The sequence below is a fragment of the Phoca vitulina genome, unplaced genomic scaffold (genome assembly GCF_004348235.1).
Source record: "Phoca vitulina isolate PV1807 unplaced genomic scaffold, GSC_HSeal_1.0 scaffold26, whole genome shotgun sequence".
NCBI lineage: Eukaryota > Metazoa > Chordata > Mammalia > Carnivora > Phocidae > Phoca > Phoca vitulina.
Genome location: NW_022589729.1, coordinates 8,144,850 through 8,164,404, shown reverse-complemented (window position 1 = coordinate 8,164,404; position 19,555 = coordinate 8,144,850). Strand labels below are relative to the sequence as shown.

Genomic DNA, 19,555 nt, shown 5'->3' with positions numbered 1-19,555 from the left:
TCTTCTTTCTCATTCATCCTCCCAAATATAGTCAACCTTCCATTGATTGCAACTCTTAAAATTGCTCTATTTCTTTTCCCTCTACTATCACTGCCATAATTTACCCCTCATCTAAGGATGGATTCGAGGTCAGTGAAAACTAAATAAAACACTGTTACTGAGATCATGTTCCTTGAGAACATGTAAATCTAATTGAGTTTCTTCATAATTAAAAATTCTTCACTGGCTTCCCATTACTTACATGATGAAATCCAAACTGCCATAGCACACAAGGCCTTCATGACATGCTTACTGCTGTGGCCTCAACCACCACTTTGTTCTAGAAATAATCAATTACATGTACTTTCCCAGATACATCACTTTGCTTCACGATCCAAGCCTTTGCACAAGCTGTTCCCTCTATCCAGGATTGCCATTTCCCTCCCTGTCCAATATGTGAACAACACTCAGTGCTTGCTTAAACCTCAGCTCCTTCAGGAAGTCCTCCTTCACCAGTATTTTCTATGCAGCACACTTCATTTTCATTGTTTGCTTATCTGCTATTCCAAACTATGGGGCTGTAGGCAACAGGATCTGTCTTATTTAGTAATCTTCCCACAGAAGGAATATGCATCTAGCTCTTAGGTGACAATAAAAATAGTTACATAGCTAAGTTTAAAATAAAAGAAAGGGCACCTAGGTGGTGCAGTCAGTTAAGTGTGCGACTCTTGGTTTCGGTTCAGGTCATGACCTTGGGGTTGTGAGACTGAGCCCCCGAGTCAGGCTCTACGCTCAGCACAAAGCTGGCTTGAGATTCTCCCTCTCCTTCTGTCATACCCCCGCCCCCCAAGTGTGCGCTCTCTAAAATAAATAAACCTAAAAAAAAAGACGAATAAAATAAAATAAGTATTTAAAAAAGTTATTCTGGAGTGAAAACATCCTCTTTGAAAATTTGTACCTGGGCTGTTTACTGCTGGGTAGCCTGATCATACCTAACAAATACTCAAATATTTTTTACAATGAAGAAAAATGAAGAGAGTTTCATCTCATTTTTCTTCCAGGGTAGGTATCTGTCGATAAAAGGCAGACATCAACAAAAGAAGGGCGTGGAGGATCAATCCAAAAAGCAAGTAATCTGTAAATAATCCAGAAATGGACACTTATCTCCACTGCCACACACCCTCCCTTCCCAGCAACTGAGCAAATTAATCACTTACAAGTCAGGCTAAGTGGTCCTCAGTCACAGTGGCCCAACACTACCATAGAAATAATTTTCATTCTGGTATAAAAATGTCAACTTTTTTGGAAGAAAAGCAGATACCATAAACTGTTCAAAGTCTTCCTTAAACATTTTTTTTTTTTTTGGAGCAATTTTTACTTCTTCAGAAAAATTACATAAATAGCAAACCATCTCTAATAAAGGGCCCATCCTATAAACTTTTACCAGGTCCAATTCATGTTTGTAATCATATTTATAAGCAAATATATATATATATATATATATATAAAATTATTAAATATATATATTAAATCCATAGTTCACAATCTACATGATTAAAATGATGCCAATCTTACAAATTAAAATAAAATATTCTTTCCCAGTAAGGAATTTTTTTTTTCTGGATCATAGTTCTGTGTTTGGTTTTAAGAAGATGCCTAAAAGGATGAACAGTGTCAATACTTTCTCATTTACTGCAGTAGCATTAGTTCTGTGTAAAAGAAAAATGATCACTTACCTTTTGACGCTGTCAAAATAGTACTTAACAATTATTTTGCTATACCTGCTTTCTAGAATAAATAGATTAGACTAGCTGCCAAAGGATCATTGCTTTTCTCATTTGTCTAATGACAAGAATTAGGTTTTACAATTCATAAATGATCAGAATTCCCAGCAATCTACAGACTTCTTAAAATATCAAGCCATACACATTGAAGTGATATCAACTTTTGATTCTCAAGAATCAAAATAAACTGATAAATTGTGACACTAAAAAGCACCAAAGGCTAAATAAAGCTCTATAATTAAACAAATAAATAATTATAAATCCAATTCTAAGAGTTACAAATGTGCTGTTATTCAAAAGCACATTCGTTCCCATTGAAAAACCATTTCCTTTCCTCTTTATAGCTGAAAATTAAATCTTTATAACACAACCAAAAGACTTCGTGTAAATCAAATAAGCAATTTTGTTTTGTGCTAACCATCGTAAATTATAAGGAAATATAACCATGGTTAAACAGTAATATCACTATTATTATATTTTATATTATTATAATAATAATTTTTAAATAGAATTAAAATACAAAACACATTCAAGCACAAACAATGGAGACACATATTTTTATACTTAGAGAATATAAAAGTCACCTTTCACTCATGAGTTCATCTGAAACTTTTTGCTCTTCATAGTCCATTTTGTCCTTATTGGTCTGGCTTATTTCCTCACTTTCTAAAACTACTCCTTCATCTTGGATTTTTGGCCCTTGTCTAATTATTTTCAATTTCCTTTTTTTGACTTTGTTCTTGGTAAACTCTTGATATTGGTAAGCTCTGTCATTGTCCATGTCCTGATCTCTACAACCTTCAAGGGGCTGGGCCATGGTCCGTTTGTTAGAGATGTCCTGTGGGAGGTCCACTGCCATGCGTTTTACCTTTCTCCTTCTGCGCAGAGTTCTGTTCCCAAGGTTGTCCACAGTAAAATCCGATTCGTGCCATAGAGGTCTTTTTCCCCGTACGTTATTGTTTAAGTTTGATGATGGCCTGCGCTTAGCCACTAACATTTGGTCATCAGAGTCACTATGATCTTTTTTATTATTATTGTGATTCTCTCTGTAGTCCTTGCTTGGTTCTTCTAAACTAGAATCAGTGCCTTCACTTAAGCAGTGGCCAGGCTCCCATGGGTGATGAACATTATACGACCTTCGTTTTCTCCCTCTCCGTTTCCTTGCCTGGCGTTTCAGAGGACAAGACATGCTTCGAGAATGATCACCAGTTTCAGCAAATCCACCTCGAGCTTGCTCTGAGCTCTCCTCCAATGCGGAGACAAGATCATGAACCAGTTCTTCCATGGTTCGACTGAAATGCCTACATTTTTAAAGAAAGAAAGAAAAATTAAAGAAATCAGTATTAACCTAGTTTATTACAGCAGACAATTCACTCTAAGTCTAAAATTAATAGTTATTATAAAGAAATGTTTAAAAGCGATTTTTCTATCCAAGATAACAGTTTTAAATATTCTGACTCATTTTTAAGCTCCTTCTTCTTGTATAAGTTCTTTCATTAAACATAGGAATTACTTCAAGATACAGTAAGCATAATATCAGCAATGAAATATCCCAGTAATTTCATATTTTTCCTGTGTAATTATGGAAGTTATTTTTGCTAAATCATTGTTCATTAGTCTATTCCTGCCTTTTCCCTAGTTTTCCTAGAACAGATACAGAACTTTCTCAATCCTTCTTCCAACCACCCCCTCCCCGCCAACGATTTCTAAATGAAGAAGGAAGCTGTACAATTCTCTACTCACCACATGCTCTACCCAGTCACTACCATGATATGTGAGGGAGATGGAAAGATTGACAGGTACTTTCAAAATTTGTTGTAATATATGTAAAAAAAGAGTTTAACCAGATACTAGACATATATTTAGGCCACACTAATCTCATAACTCAGTCAAGCAGAAAGTATGTTCTTATTCAAACTGGAGCCTCCCTGGTCTAAAATGGCCCATCGTTTTTCTTATAATTCATTCTGAGACAATCTCTTGGCTTTTTTTTTTTTTTTTTTTTGTAAAAAGAGGGGCGCCTGGGTGGCTCAGTCATTAAGCGGCTGCCTTCGGCTCAGGTCATGATCCCAAGGTCCTGATCCAGCCCCACATCGGGCTCCCTGCTCAGCGGGAAGCCTGCTTCTCCCTCTCCCACTCCCCCTGCTTGTGTTCCCTCTCTTGCTGTGTTTCTCTCTGTCAAATAAACAAATTTAAAAAAAAAAAAAAGAAACAAAAACCATTGAACTACGTATGTTACCAGTGAAAAAATTATCTACTTGTCAGTTAGGATAAAAAGCATTCTTTAGGAAAATTATACTGACCCTTTCTAAACACAACTCCCAAAAATTCTAAATCAGTTGGTGATGGGGCGCCCAAAATTGTTTTTAATTTTTAAACATTATAGGTAATTCAAATATGTATCTTTCTTCTAAAGATCATGAACAATCATTTCTGAGTTCTAGAAGCACCTAGGGATCAAAATATTCTCAACTACAGAGGTCCATATAATTTCCAAGTCTACAGCAGGTGTAGGCACTTTTCTGTAAAGGGACAAATAGTAAACATTTTAGGCTTTGCAGTCCATTAGGTCTCTGTCATAACCATTCAACTTCAGCCACTGTAAGGTGAAAATAGCCCGAGGTGAGACATAAATGAACAGGTATGGCTATGTTCTAATAAAATTTTATTTACAAAACGAAGTGATGGCTGGCGATAGTTTGCTGACCCCTGGTTTATATAGTCTGTACCGTCTATAATTTTAGGCATTTGCAAGTTCCCTATAACAAATTCAAACTTTGTCTTTTCATTTTAACAACCTGAGAACAAACACACATTGTAATTCAACTGGATTTACTACTTATATGATGATGTACACATACAGCTTCTAATACAAGTACTTACTATGTGCTATGCCCATTTTTAAGTGTTTTACATGCATTAGCTCATTTCATTCTCACATAATAACCCTATAAGGTGGTATATGAGATACACAGAAACAGAGACGTTAAGGGCAATTTGCCCAAAGTGACACACCTAGGAAATGGCAGAAACAGGTTTCAAACTCCAGCAATCTGGTTCTGGAGCCTGAATACTCAACGAAGTACAGCCAAGAACAGAATTCTAGTACTACACAATTCCAGTATCCAGTTCTCATTTTTGTTTATGAGTGTTGTAGCAGCAGGTGGTACTATTTTAATTGTTCAGACAGATTTAATATACATCTATGTAAAGTCAAATGACTCACAGTTAGGCATTATATTCTTTTACAGAAAATAGGAATGGAAGACCTGAATCAACGCAAGCACAGGGCAGTAAAAGTGGTGAAGGTGCGTTGAATCTGAAGAACCAATGCTGTAGCCATCAGTAAAATGTATACTGTAAGCAATTAACTAAATGGAGATAGTGTCTCATTTAATGTGGGTTTGTATTTTCCAGATCTCCTTCGGCATTCTGAATGAATAAAACCCATATGGACACACATTTAAAAAAAAAATGTGGCAATTCGAATATATATTTTAAACAAACTCTAGAGAACCACTAAAAGGGTCCTATATGTTACTCAGGTTTCAGATCTTTGCATTTGATTATAAGAAATATGCGTCTAATAGGAATTAGCATTAAGCCAAAAAAAGGGCTACAGTTCTGACTACATTGATCCAAATGGGTCTTTTCTCCATTACCTCTATGTTAATAATCACCCTTTTGTTTTCCTTTTATTACAACAAATATTTTGTTCATTTCCTTTAATACTATTTCTTTGGAAGAAATGTAGTCCGAAAGACCTATTATCTCTGAATATAATACTGCACCTTTAATAAAATTCACTGGAAGCCACTTTAACATGTATTATAATAAAGATCCTTTGTCTAAAAGAAGACTCAGTATCACCCGGTTCTCAAGTAACTTACTTTTTGAAGACTTAGTTTTCTTATCAATGGGTGAATGACTAGGTCTAAATATTAATGTGAAATTAACTCAATGCGTGATTATAATCTCCAACTAAAATTGCAGGTTACTTCGGAAGTTATAATCTAGTACTTTACTTTAGAAAAGAAAATGTGGTGGTCCTAACATTAGATAAGGGTTAGCAATCAGATTCAATCCATTGAAATTTATCTTCAATTAATTTCATTTAAAAAATATTGCTGTAACAAACATAGCTTAGGAAAATATAACTGATGGTATTACTAACAATGTACACCAAACTTTTTATTTTATTTTACTTTATTTATTTATTTGACAGAGATAGACACAGCGAGAGAGGGAACACAAGCAGGGGGAGTGGGAGAAGGAGAAGCAGGCTTCCTGTGGAGCAGGGCGCTGGATGCGGGGCTCGATCCCAGGACCCCGGGATCATGACCTGAGCTGAAGGCAGACGCTTAACGACTGAGCCACCCAGGTAGCCCTGTAAGCAAAACTTCTTTATAACATCATTAAAATTGTCACCTTACTTGATTTTATACTGGTTTTTTTTTTTTGAGAAAATAAAATACCTTAAAAAACTTTTAACCAGAAGAACCTAATTTATTCCATGATGTTACTCAAATAGGAATCAGATATGACTATCAAGTAAAACAATTACTTTAAAAAGACTTCTTGGGGCGCCTGGGTGGTTTAGTTGGTTAAGCGTCTGACTCTTGATTTTGGCTCAGGTCATGATCTCACAGAGTTGTGAGATACAGCCCCATGTCTGGCTCCATGCTGGGTGTGGAGCCTGTTTGAGATATTCTCTCTCCCCCCGTCCCCAACTCTCTCTCAAAAAAAAGAAAGAAAAAGACTTCTTAAAAACCCCATAAAAACACACACAAAAAATACATTTAACATATGTGCCATTCAGAGTTCAAACCACTTTTTTCCCCTTCAGTTTCAACTAATCAGACTCCTGCAAGCCAAAACCCCTGTTAATGAGCCAATAATATTAGAGTCAGTCAGTCAAGCTGCTTCACTTATATCTCTCAGGGAAAACTGGCATCAACTAGCCTCACAGAAATAAAGTCATTATAGGAGACCATCACATGATCAACAGCTCATTTATTTCCTTGGCAGTAACACTGAAAATCATTGTATGGAAACATTTTATCTTCAAGATATTTTCTTAAATAAGGTCTTTCCTATTTAAGAGGAAACCTGGAAATACATAACTTTCTTGTATAAAAACCTGTGTTTATTAAGCATTCATACTTGTAAAGTTTAAATTATAGTAAAATTAAGTGAATTACCACTTAGTTAATTTGAATAATAGTCACATTTATAAAACAATTTCTCTTCATTTGGAATTCAATGGAAATGATATCTTTTGAGAATAGTTTGCATTGGGTATAATATCTAAGATAACCGTTAACTAACAGCTTTCTTAAAATACTCAAAATGAATAGAATTATAGTCCCACTATCTATATAAAGTTGGATTCTGTAAAAGGAAATGACCTGAGTAGACAGGCATTTTGGTTTTGTGTAGGCGGTAGGACATTACGTAAAGTTTCTGGTTCAAGAAAGAAGACTCAGGAAGCTGCCTTAGTCCAAACTTACTGTTCATAGGTTCACAAAGGACTGGCAGTTGACTGACAAACCAAGGACTCTCAAATAGCAGTCAACAATGTATAAGCAGGCATGGTAGGAGATGAAGCCCAAGAAAGCCAAAACTGATCCCCCCCAATAACTAACAGCTAACTACTCTATCAACAACTATTACTTTTTGAAAACTCTCTTAGCGATAACTACTATTCCTAAGAGGATAAAATATAGCAACTACAGAAAAATTAGGGAACAATTTCCTTGCCTGGACAATGATAAAAATAATTACATAATAAGACGACAGATATGCGTGTCTACTGAAGAAACCCAACAAGTTCATTAAAAACAAACAAAAATATTTCAGATATAACAAAAAAGGTAATTGACTACAACTGTCAAATATCCAGATAAGGAAAAAGAAATCAAATATTCTTTATCACCTAGTACATGGTAAAATTCTCATCTTCATCTCTGTAAAACACAGATTATTTCTTCTACAAAGTTAAGTAACTCTAGCAGTGGAGTGCTAAAACGAAGTTAAATGTTGCTAAATACCATTGCTTAACTGGCTTTTAAAAATTTAAGGAAATAGTCATTTATGTGTTAGTTTCTATATGATTAAAAACTCAATGTGTACAAAAACAATGTATGAGGAGTACCTAGTCAAGAGCTATGCTGATGAATGTATGCTATGACTGATCACAAGCTTAAGAAAATAGTTTCAGAATTACATGTCTCGATATTCATGTTACCTTTTACTTAAGAAAGGAAAGGTTCTTTGGTCATAAAAGTACAAATTAAAATTAACATATAATAGTATAGATCAAGACAATGGGTGACTAAACATGCAAACAGTGAGCCTTAAAGACGCGACATCAAGGGCTAAATTTCATGACTAATTCAACAAAATATTATCTGTGAGAATTATTTTAAGTTTGATTAAAATTTCTGCTGCTCATGACAATTTATAAATTTCCTTCTTTAGTGGTAATATATTTGTCAAAGTAAGTCTTTATCTCAGCCTAGTAACCTATTGAATGATTAACAGAATTAAATCCTTTTATATATCTTGGGGAAGGCCATCTTAGGAAAAACAGAATAACCCTAACATTAAATGTTAACATTTAAGCTAGTTTAGAAATTCCTTGACCTACCTATTTAAACCATTAATCAGAATTAACTTTTTCTCTTTTTGAAAGAGGTAGCAGGGAGGTAGGGGAACATATCTTATTATGAAACATGTAAATAATTGTAACTTTACATTAACACTAGCCAATGCATATGGAACAGAATTCTCTAGGTGGGGGAAAAGGCTGGGAGGAACCTGTAGAGAACAGGAGCTTTAAAGTCAAATCTATGAATCTGGAAGCTAAATTTGACTATTAGCCAGAGAACCTTGAACAAATTACTTATCTTCTGATTTTGTTTATTCATCATAAAAATGCTGTAATTTCTACCTTGAAGGGATTCTGTGGGATGAGAGTGGATACTTATGTGTGAGCGCAGTTATTTCATCTTTCAACAACCTTTATACCAAATAAAGTGGTCACTGAAATACCAAATCATTTTGCTTTTAAGGTAGAACCACACTATGAGTCCTGAGGATATAATAATAAAAGCACAGACCTTATCCTTTCTGTGTTCTTGAACCACTGTGAATCATGGGGAGAAGGGGAATAACAGACATTTGCAAAAATCTTGCATGCAATTTCAAGAAATTTGTGCACTCCTTAAAGATTTTCAAGGATCTTAAAAAAAACAACTAAAAAACAAAAAATTAATGCTGTGTATCTGAGTTAGTCCTATACAGATACACAAATATAAAAAAAAATAAATTATAGAAAATCATCCTTCCAAGTTAACAGTCTCAGGTTCTCTACCAAAGAGAAAAAGCTCATTTCCTATAATGGGTCCAAAAGCTCCCCTAACCTGCACTCAACTGGAGGTGCTAATGGCAACTGCTATTTTGTTACCACAGGAACACCCAGAAAGCCTTCTTTCCTCCTTAACTAGCAATCTGGGGGAAAAAAAAAAAAATCATACATGGCTTTAGAAAAAAGTATTAATTCTACTTTCCAAATAGTGATTTAATAAGGCAAGCTCATTTATTTTTTAAATTTGAGAAACATTCTTCTGATTTCAACTTAATTTAACGACTTCAAGAGTCATTCACAACTTCTTACACTCTAATCACTTTCCAAATGTAAACTACCGAATAAGAAGCTGCCTAAATGAAATAAAGACGAAGTCTAAAACAAACAAATAATTTAGCGTCTAAAAAATAATTCATTCCAATTCTTGTCAACATGCATATATTAGAGCACATCTAGGCAAGTTTCTAATATGTATCAGATGAGTCTCATTCATTGATCATACATGGTAACTATTTAATATTTATTGAATATATAACATATTCTGAATTTCTAGAATAAGAATGAAGACAACTTAATATTTATTACAAGTATCTAGCATAATGCTTGACACAGAGCAGATGTTAAAAAAAGATCTGTTGGATGAACAGACCAATGAATGATTAAATTAATGAATGAATAACAGGAAAAAGTATGACTTCACTAAAAATTTAGACAATCCAGATTTCAAATTTTCTGCCACATTAACAAGGCAGACACTCTTAATTTTTTAGCTAAGTAAATGTTGTGGTAAAGGATAAATCATCAAAGATGGTTTAAAAGTTTCCAGCTTGACATTCATAAAAATGCTAAGAAGCTATACTAATATTAATGAGTTCCTTGGCCAAAATCACACTGGCCATTGCTTTAATTCCTCATTGTTGAAACAGAAACCTGACTCAAACATACCTGATAGTATTGCATTCACCTCAAGATAAAATGACAAAAAAAAAAAAAAAAAGAAAAAAGGCATTTATTTTAAAAAATGCACATTTTCCACTATGCAGTTTTTCAGACCTAAAGATCCAAATAATAACTAAATAGGAATGAAACTACAGAAAAAAGAAAAAAAGATCCAGAATTAATATAGTTTATTCTTAAGGTTTTTTTTTTTTTTTTAAAGCAAACCACATAAATTTAAATATATAGTGTAGTTCATATTATCAATAATAATTCAGTATTTTCATCAAGGACTTAATTGTAAAATTTGTTTAGTTCAACCTTTAGAATCTTAAAAACAAACCAGAAATTGACTTTAAATATAAGTCACTAATAAAGTAAAAAGTAGTAAAAGTGTATCTAAATTATAAGTATGATCTATCCATTAAATTAATCAAATTTTAAAAGGCAGGTTTACAATTTACCAAAATACTTATGCTTTTTGGCCCTTAATTTCAAAATTGTATGTGAATGATGAGGCAGGAAAAGGAGACAGACACTCTCAGCTATGTTTTGTAAAAATGTAATATAAACCACTTACAGGAACAACTTGCACAAAAAATATATTCATTTCCTGACATACACAAAAATCATAGGATTTTTATTATTTAATTGTATAAAACTTGTCTTCTGTAGGAATAAATTACAAAATAAAATATCAGTTCTACTTTCAACAAATTGTTAAAGCGAGATAAATCATCTATTATTTACCCATTTGGTGCCTAAAAACTGAAAATCTAACCTCGACATTGGAGAAAAAGTTGAAGTCAAGATGGGACGTCAGTGTAACAGGAATTCTAGATGAGTTAAAAAATCAGCATATTCTTTCCAGTTTAGATATTCCTGAAATAGCGTACCGTAGTCAGACAAATAGGATGTATACCAGGATGGTTAAGAATTGTTTTTAGATATGCCAGAATCACGATGCAAATATGGTATTTGGGCTAGTTATTTAAACTATATTTGTTCCTGTTTCACCATTTCTAAAATGCAAAAAAAACGATAGCACCCATCTCAAAAGGTTTACAGGAGATAGATGTCCATAAAACCTGGCACTAAGTAATGACTCAGTAGTAGTATCCCTGGTGGCACTGAGACTTCATAACTGGGATAAAACATAATACACTCATAGTATGGTAAATGTCTGATCAGTGAAGGAAAAGAATTTCATTCAGAAGCACTGATTAAGCGCTAGGCACTATGTTATACTCTGATGCCATAAGAAAGAATGAATTCTATGCTGATAACTGAAAATAAGATAAGCACTTTAAGAGAATTGAAGGACGGTTTCTCTGTATCATAAGGAGTTACCTAACTATAATTTGGGTAGAAGGTGAAAGGGAGAGGAAGTCATACTTTTTAATTAAATAGTCATCTATCCTACACATCAGTATCACTACAGCAAGAGCAGACCAATCTATATAGCACATTTTGTCTCGCTCCCTTAACAAGGTATTGATTGAATGGCGAAACATTAAGAAAGGTACCTACTAGATTAGTGAAGAGGGAATTCAGGGGTAATGGAAATGTCCTATATCTTGTTTTGTGTGGTGATTACACAGTATATACAATTGTCAAAACTAAAAATACTAAACACGTAAGAAGGGTTTATTTTATGCTAATGCCATAGGACACCATTAAAAAAATATGGCTCATTTAAAAAAGTACTTCCTGCTTTCTCACTGGAAAATGTGAGATTTTAAAAGTTATCACCAAATCTATCCCCATTATAAAAGGTTCTACAGAATGATCTAATCTCATTCAAAACATTTTAGGCAAGATATTCTTTTCACTTTTAGTGATAGGTGATGCAAAGAACATCTTTGAGATCACAGACTACTAGAATCCTTCAAGGTCTCATTCACTGCAGAATCTAAGAATGGACATACATTTTTTCAGCCATAGTTCACCTGTTTTTCAATGCTTCTTGTTTGACACTGTCAGTGGGAAATTTGCTTGTTTCACTGCTTGTCCTGTGTATGCGTGGAGGAAAAGGTCTTGGGGAAAAATAGGCCTGGCATCACAGAGTTTTCAAATAGAAATCCAAAACCCAGCTTCTAGCCCCAGAATGTGCATGGCAATTTTGGACAACTCACTTGTGCTCGTGATAATCTCCTGTCACAGCACTGTCATAAAGATAAAGCGCATTCATTTGTGAAAGCACTTTGAAAAGTCAAAGCAATTATTCCAAAGTGGCACTGGTGATGGGGTACTGCAGACACAGTCAAACCCCAAACAAATCCTGGCATTTATATGCTCTTAGGGAACACTCATACACATCTCATTTGAACTAGAATGGAACTTTCAAGGAGTAGAAACAGGTAGGTCACTCCCACTGCAAAAAAAAAAAAAAAAAGGGTGTGTGTGTGGGTGAGGAGGTCTCTTCCAGTACTAAACTCCCAGAACTCTAGAATTCTGGGATTTGATCTTCCAAGACACCTGGTATAATCTAGTAAATTAAAAAAGGGAAGTGAGGGAATAAGGCCTTGTTAAGAGAAATTCTTTTGTCCCTAGCCTTGTCAACAATCAACGAAATGAATTGCTCTCGAACTAGAGAGACCTTTACTCCCAAAATATCGTAGAGTGTTAGGCAATCAGAAAGCATTTACTGTATTCCTTCACAAATCTTTAGCACACACCTCAACGCCTTCCTCAAATCGCTTCCATCCCAGGCACGAGTGAGAGCAAGGCCTAAGTGTCTTCAGATCATCCATCACAACTCCCTCCCCCTCCATTCCAGGTCCAGCGGCCTCCGGCCCTCACACCCTTTCCTGATCTCCCACCCCCAGGGCCGCCAGCCTCACCAGCTGTTCCCGGCGGCTGGAGCTCCGATCGGCTGGCGCCCGGCGGCCCCGAACATTAACGACACCCAGGAGCCTGGCCTCGAGGCTCCGGCCCGAGAACAGACTCCAACTACCAGAGTACCAGCGACTTCCAAAAGCAGTTCAGCATTTTGAGCTGAGCTTCCGGAAGCAGACGGGAGGCGGAAACCGGATGCCGGGAGCAACCATTCCCTCTCCTCCCCCAGCGCCCTCCTCGCCTGGAATCTCTTCCTTCTACTCACAGAAAAGAGAGAGGCAAATCCCAGGAACTTTTTCCTACATAAATTTCTTAATTTTTCTGCTAGTATTCTGCAAACTGAAACGGGGTGGAAAATAAAAGTGGAGTACACGAGAAGTTGAACCCCCGGGACCCGCATTATGGTTTAGCCCGGTTGCCGTGGAGACTGATAGTAACACCAGCCCTCGGGCAGACGCCGGGAGGCTATGGCCACGTTAGCTCGGCTGCAAGCTCGGTCCAAGTTCGTAGCTCAGCAGTACTACTTCAGGAACAGGTAAGGCGTCAACGGGGGAACAGCGCAGAGGGCTGTCTTCACCCCAGCCAGGTGTTCCTCAGCAGGAGTTTCCTGTTAACAAAGTTCCTGAATCAGTAAATACCACCCACTTCTCCCCTTCGTTTGTCGGCCTGAAACTTAATCACAAGTTTAAAAAAGTAGTGTTACCATGCTGGGGGATTATAGATGGGAGTGGGGGCGAGACATAGTTACCAGCTTGAGAGGATTTAAGAAACAGCCCACTATAGATAAAATTGTAGAATGAAGTGTTTTTCTTTGACATCATCACTCCACAGTTTGATGAAACCAGTGTCCTCCCTGTTGAAGTTTTAATAGCCTGACTGGGATCACCCAGGCTCCCTAGCTGGGTGCGCTTAGTGTGTCTCCCACCTCCCTGGGGATTCGAGCCTCCGTTATTTCACAAATATTGACTCAGCTGTTCTAACGACTCATTTGTCTTCCCAAAGTGACAGTATCTAAACTATTCTGATAAGATAATCAGTATCAATATGTTAACTAATAGAAGAGGAATAAGGAAGATACTAGTAGCCTTATCCATCTGTCTACACCCAAACTTCTCCCTCGGGGAAGAGTTTTGTTTTGACCACGGCTTTCTGGAAGCGATGCCTCAGGGGATTTTCCAATTTAAGAGAAACAGTAAAAGTCAATTAGATAATGGTAGACCATAGTGAGATGGCTGACCAAGGAAAAATATGTCGGTAAGACAGGATTTTGCTGAGCCGTTCTAACATTTATCTCCCCTACCACATTCTTAGAGCGCTGCGTATCTCTTACAGTACTTATTCACAATTCAATTTTACGTTCTGTTTGGAGATCTCTATCATGCCTCTGAAATGGGGAGTGCCTGTTTTTTGCTTATCATTTAGGTCTCTAGTGTCTATCATAGTTCCTCATTCATGATAGATGCACAGTAATTTTTTGTCTAATAATTCCACAGATGAGTCTTTGAATCAATCATTAGTCCTGGTTTAAGTAAACTACTAAAAATTGCTAAAGATAGAAATTACTTATAATCTCTATATTACTATGATTATAGATAAATACCTTACCCACTTACTGAGCATTCATTTAGAGGATGTGTCCTATGTTCATGATATGCCTATATGAAGAATCAGTAAGCTGCATCCCTCCTGATGTTCACAGCCAAATGTGGAATATAGGCATTTAAAAAGGAATTACGGGGCGCCTGGGTGGCTCAGTTGGTTAAGTGACTGCCTTCGGCTCAGGTCATGATCCTGGAGTCCCAGGATCGAGTCCCGCATCGGGCTCCCTGCTCGGCGGGAATCTGCTTCTCCCTCTGACCCTCTCATGCTCTATCTCATTCTCTCTCTCAAATAAATAAATAAAATCTTTAAAAAAAAAAAAAGGAATTACGGTAGAGTAAGGATGAACAGGAAGTGAAACAACTAACATTTCTTGAGCACTGATTATATGCTGGGAATTGTACTAGGAACTTTTTCATATAATACTTCATTTGGTTATCACAATGTTGCAAGTTAACTTATTAATCTCTATTTTTAGAGCTCAAAAACACTGTTCTAGAAAAAAGGCTGGTGAAGTGCCATAGAAATGCAAATAGACATGATTTTTTTTCCTGTAGATTTCAGTGTCAACTTTTGTCCCCATCTCCTGGCTTTGGGCATGGGTACATTTTCCCCAAATTGGAGGTTACTTGGAGAAGAGACTAGAGCTATGAAAAGTCTGTGATGAGAATAGGCTGGCATTCCTTACATTTCATTTATTATTATTATTATTAATATTTTCAATATAAAGGAAAGTCTCTAAAGATCATGAAGGAATCAAAATTCCAAAGTTTGCCTAATTAAAACAACAAACAACAACAGGGTATTGGTAAGTTTGGGGACAAAAACCATATAAAATATTAATATATGAAAAAAGTAAAAAAGGTGGTTTCTTTAAGAAATTATTGTCATTTCCCATGTGTTATTGGCTAGATCAGCTCTTTGTTAACTGTAGTGTACATTAGAATCACTTAAGGATGTTGTTAGGATATAGATTCTGATTCAATGGGTCTCAGTTATGGTGAGAGAATCTACATTTCTCACAAGAGTTCCTGTGAGGCCCCATTTTGAAAAAAAAAAGGGGGGGGAGACTTTGTAGAAAAAGAACTACGTATGGGTCTATCATTTAATTCTTTTTTTAGTATATGTGCTGCCGAAGCAAGCACTATCATTTAATTCTTAAACATCCTTACAAATTATATATTTATTCCCTCTTTGCATGAGGGAAGGAAAATGAGATTTATACAGAGAAAATTCACAAGCCATTCAAAGTAATGTTAGTTTGATGGAAGGATATTAAGCCAAGAAACCAGAATAGATGGCTACTGTAGAGTTAGAATTAATGGTCTACACAGGTATAAACTTTATTAAAAATGTAATGAGAACTTTTACAGAAATAAAATTAAAGGAAAAAGTTTTTTAAAAATTTTTTAAAACCAATTTTTAAAAAATATTTTCAGTTAAAAATATAATAAATGAATTTAAAAATAGAGTAGTCACTACTGAAATGTAAATGCTTTAGGAAAGCAACATGGAGGACATATCCAGGAGATTTAGTATGTGAATGGTAGTCACTGCAGAATTAGGGAGTGGGAGTGAGAAAAAGATAAATTAATAATAAAGAAATAACCAAAGAAAACATTCCTAAACTGAAGAAAGAGTATGGGCTTTGAATGGAAAGGACTCTGAGTACCAGACAGGATTATTTTAAGACATACTTCTTAGATATTATCTGGCAAAATTTCAAGGATACAGAAAAAAATTTTACGGGCTCCTAATCTAAGACAGAAAAGATAAAGTTATTTGCCAAGGAAGAGAGAAGCATTGATGGCTCATGTGCAACACAGGGACCTAGAAGAGAAAAGGACAATAATTACTGATTATTCAAGGCAATATCTAAAAAACCTAAACCCAACAAAGATCTTACTCATTTTTTTTTTTGATAAAAGAAAGACATTTTCAGATACATAAAGACTCAGAGTTATGTCATCCATATACTCTTTCTGAGGAAATGTATTCAAGAAGGCACTCTCTGAAATCAAATGAGAATTAAATTAGAACAGAGATCTCAAGATAGGGGAAGAGGAGCAAAAGAAATAGTAGAAACAATAATGAACAATTATACGTGTAGTATTTGTAGTTAAATCTAGACGAACACTCTCACTGAGATTTATGGGATACCTCTAATTCTATGCAGTTAAAGGAATCTAATAGGCACTTGCCGTTTGCTTCCTAAATATCTCCTTGTGCAAGTTCAAAAATTCATTAATACATTTTGCACCTTCCGAAGTCTTGCTAATTGTCCCGCTAATACGTAATGCAGGTCATTCTTTATCCAACTTGTAATATCAATTTCCTCCCCACTCTTCCAGCCTATGTGATAATAACAATTATTCTAGAGGCCAGTCTCTTCAGTGACCTTAGAACTCCCCACAGTCTCTCCCATTACCCAGTCCCAAAGACAGTGCCGTATGTTTAAAGTTTATAGTACTGCTTGCCATAGTATCTTTCAGTTTTTGTAGTTTTATGGAGCCAAAGTTGTCAGTCTATTTTTTTGACTTTGGGGATTTTACCTCTCTTGGAATGATCTTTCTCAACCCATGGTTATAAGAAAATTTTCTGTATTTACTAACAATATTTTAAAAGTGTTATTACATTTTTCTTCACTGTGCAATTGTGTTTATGTGCATGTATCGTGTGAGAGAGGGGCTTAACTCTTAGTATAGAAATTGTCTCAAACCCTTAATCGAACATTCCACGCTTTGTTTACTGGTTTTAAATGTTGCAAGACAAAGTTGTAAAAATCGCAAAGGAAGAAGCAAAATTGACTTTATTCACTGACAACATGATTGTGTGCATAGAAAACTAAGCTACCTACAAAAATGACCTAGAAATAAATGAATTTAGCAAGGCTGTAGGACACAATACCCAATACACAAAAATCAATTGTCTTTTTATATAATAGCAACAAGCAATTGTAATTTAAAACTACAAAAACAATTCAATTTATAATAGCCTCAAATGCATGTCACTTTATCTGTTGACCTTGTAGAAATCTCTTGTGTACACAATTTGTGCACAAAAGTATTTTACGTACAGGGTTATGTGTAAAGGTGTTCGTTAAAGCATTATTTCTAATAGGAAAAAAAACCCTGAAAATACCTTGTATGTATTTGTAACTAATCTAGTTAAATAAATTAAGGCATATACACATGATGGAATATTAAGTAGCAGTTTAAAAGTGAAAAATTTTATATATAATGACATAAAAGAACCCTGAGACAAATTAAGGTTAAAAAACAGGTCATAGAAAATAGGTAATACATTTAGTGTGAAATTTTTATGTATATATGCAGAGAGACACACTATCTGAAATCATAGATAACAAACTGTCAACAGTGTAATTCTGAGAATTAGAGGATAAGGAAGGCTGAAATGGTATCTTAAAGTTTTCTCTGTATTTTTCTGTATGGTTTAAAATTTTATATTAAGCATTGGGTATTCATGTATTACTTAATAAATAAACAGTAAATAAATAGGAAAAAATGTTCTGAGACAAAAATTTTATTTTGGAAACAAAATTAAACATATAAATTAAGGGGTCACAAAGATATAATGGATACAAAAAACTTGGCCTGCCACTGTGAAAAATTAGAAAACTGAACAAAATATGTGGAAAGTTATTTTTAGACAGTTTGATGCAACAGACAATGTACGATTATGATCTCTTGGCAAAAGGAAACAAATGAGGTTATCTAGACAATTACTCCAGCTTTATGACTGGCAGTAATTTCTGAGCAAAATTCAAACTCAAGAGCATAGCATTCATATTGTCCAGCATCTATTGCTGAGTTAATAGTAAGACAAAAATGTAGCAAACTGTGACCTATAACGAGGAGGGAAAAAAAAAATCAATTAATACAAACAGACCCAGAAATACAAAGATGATAGAATTAGCCTACAATGAGTTTTAAATAGCTTTCAAAACTTGCTTAAGGACTTAAAGGAAAATATAAGCATAATGAGTTAAATGGAAATAAAAAGAAGCAGAAGTAACTTTTAGAGATACAAAACAAATGATCTGAAACAAAAAATTCAGATGGACTTAATATCAGATTAAAATTCTGCAAATAAAACATCAGTGAACTTGAAGACCTTCCAAATACGTATTGTTGGGTAGAGTGTTCTGTAGAAGTTGATTAGATCAAATTGGTTGATAAGTGTTGTTCAGGTCTTCTATATTATTATCGATTTCATGTACAGTTGTCCTTTCAATTATTCAGAGAGGCATGTTGAAATATCCAACTGTTATTGTGAATTTGTTCTTTCTCCTTTTAATTTTGTCAGGTTTTGTTTCATGTATTTTGAAGCACTATTATTAGGTGCATACTCATTTAGGATTATTATATTTTCTTAATAAATTAACCTCTTTATTATTACAAATATCCTTATGCATGATCATTTTCCTGTGTTTAGTCTACTTTAAATATTAGAATTATTTTAAATTCTAAACATATTTGAATAAAATAAAAGTTTTGAGATGCCATTCTTTTGTGTGTGTATACACATACATGCACATATATACATACATATATATTTAAAAATACTGAAATAATCTGAAACTTAGCAAAAGTTGCAATACAGTTACAGAGGTTTTTTGTTTTTGTTTTTGTTTTTTTCACAAATCATATGAGGGTAAGTTTCAACCTGATGGCCCATTGCAACCCCCCCAATTCTTTACACTTAAGGACATTGTATAACCACAATTCTACCATCAAAATCAAGAAATTAACTTGATTCATTTCTGCCATCTAATCTCCAGACTGCATTCAAGCTTTGCCAATTGTTTCATTAATGTTCTTTATAGCAAAAGGATTGTATGTATCTTATCTCTTTAGTTATCTTTAATATGGAACATTTTCTCAGTCTTTCTTTAATTTTCATAACCTTCTTTTGAAGATCACAGATCAATTATTTTGTAAAATTTCATTCGATTTGGGTTTGTCTGATTTTTTTCTTCTTGATTAGATTCAGGTTATGTATCTTTGGCAGAAATATCACAGAAGTGATT

General features: G+C 34.8%; 2 protein-coding genes across 5 annotated transcripts in view; one reads left to right on the top strand and one right to left on the bottom strand.

Moving 5' to 3' along the window:
- Positions 1 to 13,283, bottom strand: part of GPATCH2 (G-patch domain containing 2) — a 175,877-nt gene extending 162,594 nt beyond the window's left edge. For 2 of the 4 annotated variants that reach the window (XM_032422453.1, XM_032422451.1), the window contains exons 1-2: positions 12,912 to 13,079; positions 2,348 to 3,064 (exon numbers count right to left, since the gene is read on the bottom strand). In XM_032422453.1, coding sequence (XP_032278344.1) covers positions 2,348 to 3,064; positions 12,912 to 12,967 — 773 coding nt within the window. In that variant the 5' untranslated portion in view covers positions 12,968 to 13,079. Of the gene's footprint in view, positions 1 to 2,347; positions 3,065 to 12,746; positions 12,871 to 12,911 lie in introns of those variants that run through there. The other 2 variants (XM_032422454.1, XM_032422452.1) reach the window with 2 other exon arrangements.
- Positions 13,284 to 13,360: 77 nt separating this feature from the next.
- Positions 13,361 to 19,555, top strand: part of SPATA17 (spermatogenesis associated 17) — a 173,754-nt gene continuing 167,559 nt past the window's right edge. Inside the window, exon 1 of the mRNA XM_032422499.1 lies at positions 13,361 to 13,441. Coding sequence (XP_032278390.1) covers positions 13,374 to 13,441 — 68 coding nt within the window. The 5' untranslated portion in view covers positions 13,361 to 13,373. The remainder of the gene's footprint in view (positions 13,442 to 19,555) is intronic.